The following is a 3943-nucleotide window of genomic DNA, read 5'->3' on the forward strand; positions in this document are numbered from 1 at the left end:
AATCATCTTTTTCACGTTTTTGGTGTTAGTTCTGAGTCTCCCCACTGTGGGGAGTACACATGAAGTGCCAGCAAGTGTCAGAACCTCTGTTTCAAGTACTCCCCCTTTTTTGAATATCCCCCAGAAAAAATGCTAATCCGTTTTTGTGAAAAAGTGATGTCACTTTTTCAGCAATAGCTCTGTTTTCAGTGAGAGCAAGGGCAGCCAATCTAGCAACGGCAACCCAATAGGCCAACACCTACCTGCATTTCATAATGAGGTTGCCAGATAAGCTCTGAAACGACGCCAATAAGGGCAAACGACGCATTCTAAACCCAGCATAGTAACAGCTGTTTCAGAGAGCCTTTTAGGGAGGTTCTGAGCCATTACAGACCCAACCAATTTTTTTTGGGCTACTTATCACATCACAGAACAAGGATTAATGCCCCATTCAAACTTTCTCTATCACCTTTAATAAACAAAAATCATGGATGCAGATGCAAACGACAACCAGTCAATCAAAACTTAATTCCCTCTTAACTAGTCCCATCTCTGAAAGTTTTCAGTTCAGAAACTTATCCATTTATAATTCTTTTGTATTCTGCTAACAAACACTTAGCCTCTTTGGTGGAGGTAAATGCACAAAGTACGCAGTAAAGCAATTCTGAACTACTTTCAAACTATTATTTTTTGTGTCTTATGATTGAGGAAGTAACCTTTTCACTTCTAATAATGATAAATGAATCTGATTCCAATCCTTCGTTCATCAGCTCCAATGTTATCAAGGAGAATTTCTGCTCAAGTAAGAAGAACACATCACACATATAAGTTAACTAAAGTAAAGCTCTATGGTAACAGATTTTTTTGTGCAGCAGCCTCTAATGAAAAAAAAGAAAATAACAGAGAATATCACAATTGGTTCTATACCAACTTGTAAACGCAATGCTTTTCCCATGCAAGATTACTGTGTTTCTGCGTCAGAGATATTGATTAGTGTGTTCCCACTTCCTGTAAACAAACCCTAGTACCTTGTCCTTGTACTGTTGGAATGACAACAGTTTCAGGACTACAAAAGGTTTTCTGCCAGACTGATCCCTTCTTTTCACCCAACGAAGACAGGAAAATCCTCCACGTAGCTGATCAAACAGTTGAATATTTTCCCATAACCAACTGAACTGTCAACATTACTCCCCTGAGATTAGTTAACAAACACCTGAAAAAAAATAATAAGTCGCTCAAAGCAAACTCCAAACTTAAAAGGTTTTGAAACTGAGGGAATACTTAAGTAAATAATCTAAATAATGAATGTATGCAAAGAACTATCTGTTCGAGTTGGTCTGTACCTTAGCTTCCACCTGAGGGTTTTATATCTTGTAAATTCACCAAATAAAGCAGATGTGGAGAAGACAGACACTTCAAAAGGACATGCAGATGCAAGAAAAATAACTCAATAACTAAAAAATGGTCACCTAAAAGATGCCTAAAAGGAAGACATTTGCAAAATAAATGCACAGATCAGAGTTTATGTAAATAGTACATCATAGCAGCTGAGCCTTTAGGTGTATTTAAACTGAGGACAATGGGGCTCCTTGTCTCTATTCTAAACAGAGGTCAATGTACTTCAATATACTTTGAACAAAAGCAGTCAAAGTAAACCTACATGCTCATACAGGAAAATTGTTAAAGTTCCCATGGCATGGTATAGTAGCGGCACTTTAAATGGGCTTTCGGAGGCTTCAGGATGTTGTACCCCCAGGCGTTCTCAAAATTCACCCGGAAAACGCAGATTTGGCCTCTTAGAAGAAAGCCGTATTTCAGCGCTTTCTCCAGTGCCCTGTTTTCCTAATGAGAAGCAAGGAGGAGCGCGAGGGGTGTGTCATGGCTGAATGGGGGAGTGTCTGATTCTCTGTTTTGGCTCTCCGCATGTTAGCTGCCTGCTAATAGGAAAAAAAAAATAGAAATGGCAGGTGACCAAACCATCGTACCGTTCGCCTTCGACCCGGAATCGGACCCTGAAGCCGAGGCGCAGGCAGTTCAGCAACAAACTGCAGATCAGCAGCGCCTTCAGCAAAACGTCTCAGAATGGTGAGTTTGAAATGTTTTGTCTGTAAACGTTTATGGTTAGGTCGGTCCGAACCACTGAGGTGCGCAGATATAGCAGTCGCTTAGCCTACAGTAGCCTAATTAGAGCAGAAATTGTAGTCACTACATCAGGACTACCTAAAATATTATTTTTGCTAACAAAACGTATAAGTTCCCAACTTATTTTGCAATGTGGGCACGTATTTGCAGTGCTAACATTAGTGAGTATGGCTGCTGGCATCTCCAGTCTCTACACCAAGTAACTTTCTCAATGTCGCCTTGCATTGTACAACAGTAACACTGCCAAAGTATTTCCCATAGTACACATTGCCAACATGTTATGAAAAACAACTGTAATAAACGCTGGCGGTGGGTAATTTCATGAAAATTGCAATTGCAATTACCCCCACAAACACTGTCCTGTTTGGCAAATGATTCTCCACCCAGTGTTGACATAAGGGGAGCGATTTATAACCAAGTTTTCTAGACAAAAAGGTTTACATGCTATAATATACAAAAAAAACATACCTCATCATATCCTGACCAGGTGCTGGATCCAAAGTGTAACTACACGAAGTGAAACTTATGCCACATATATCTGTGTACACCTTTTTTAGTAGCCTGTCTTCACTGGAAACAGCCAGCTGTGCGTTGCCCATGTAGTTATACAGTAGCCTATGGCATGCAAAAAACATGATAGTATTCTGACCAGCATGTAATTATTCTCCATGCTCACCTGTTAACTCATTTACTTGCCACTAAAGATGTTTCATTGTTATATTTGCCGGCATTACCTGAAAACAGAATATCATTACACTGTCTTTTTTTTTAAATAATAGGTGTCAATGTGGAATTTGCGAGATAATGCCCACAGAAAGGGAGAATAGATGCTGCATGGAGATCCCTCAGGTAACACTGTAAACATTTCGATCCACCTGTTCCTGAAATGACACTTACCATGTCTAGTTCTAATCTTTATTAGGTCACAGCACTACTAGGAGAAGTGGCGGCAGAGCCAGCATGTATGCTGGATCATCCAGGGTTTGAGCCGGTCTGTCTCAATGTAAATTCGCTACAAACCGCTGGGCGAGTCTACAGGCACCATTTTGGCAGTTTACGCCTGAGAAGAACGCATCGGTAAGCGTTGTAAAATAATTACTCATAGCCACATACATAGAGTTTACAGTATACCCACCCAATAGAGCCTGATAATTCAACTATGCAGACAATATGAAGAGTGTTTGTATATTTATTTACAAGACATTATTAAAACACAATCAAGAATAATCCATAGGAATATGTAAATATGTACAACATAGCAATAACAGAAGAACAACAACATTCTCTGCAAGTGTCGTTTTTTTCTATCTGTTCTTCCAGGCACTTCAGGTATTTGGCCTACAGGCAGTTTGTGGCGTGGTGCTGGGGCTTTTTGGGTCGCCGGATCAGAGTGGTCATTCCTGCCTGTGTGGTCCTGCGTATCCGTGCCGAGTACCCCGATGATGAAGGACACTGCACCGGGTTTAGACTGCCTCGCGTGTGAAAAATTAGGTCCATCAGGACATCCACATACCCTTTCACACAGAACATTCATACACACTGTACACGCACAACATTTGTATATTTCAGTTAGTCATTTGTACATTTCAATGTTTATTTATATATTTATATTTGTTCTATATATATTTATGTTTGTTTAGATTTCTATTTCTCACATTTTTTGTATTCCTATTTGTTGGAATTAACCTCAGTAAATTTGATAAAGGCAAAAGTAGTTGGACTTGAATTCTTGAACTTTTGAGGTCTTACCAAAGGTTGGCTTAGTCTTTTGACGTTTGACTGTGCACTCTCCCTTCTTGGATTTGGGAAAGGAGATTTTGAA

The 3943-nt window shown here is 39.7% G+C and overlaps 1 protein-coding gene across 1 annotated transcript; it reads left to right on the forward strand.

Moving 5' to 3' along the window:
• Positions 1 to 1939: 1939 nt before the first annotated feature.
• Positions 1940 to 3943, forward strand: LOC142385924 (P2X purinoceptor 7-like). Its single transcript, XM_075472603.1, has 4 exons — positions 1940 to 2064; positions 2901 to 2970; positions 3044 to 3198; positions 3442 to 3943. The coding sequence occupies exons 1-4, from the start codon at positions 1940 to 1942 to the stop codon at positions 3602 to 3604; spliced, it is 513 nt and encodes a 170-aa protein (XP_075328718.1). The 3' UTR covers positions 3605 to 3943.

This window comes from Odontesthes bonariensis, chromosome 8 (assembly GCF_027942865.1).
Source record: "Odontesthes bonariensis isolate fOdoBon6 chromosome 8, fOdoBon6.hap1, whole genome shotgun sequence".
NCBI classification, from domain to species: domain Eukaryota; kingdom Metazoa; phylum Chordata; class Actinopteri; order Atheriniformes; family Atherinopsidae; genus Odontesthes; species Odontesthes bonariensis.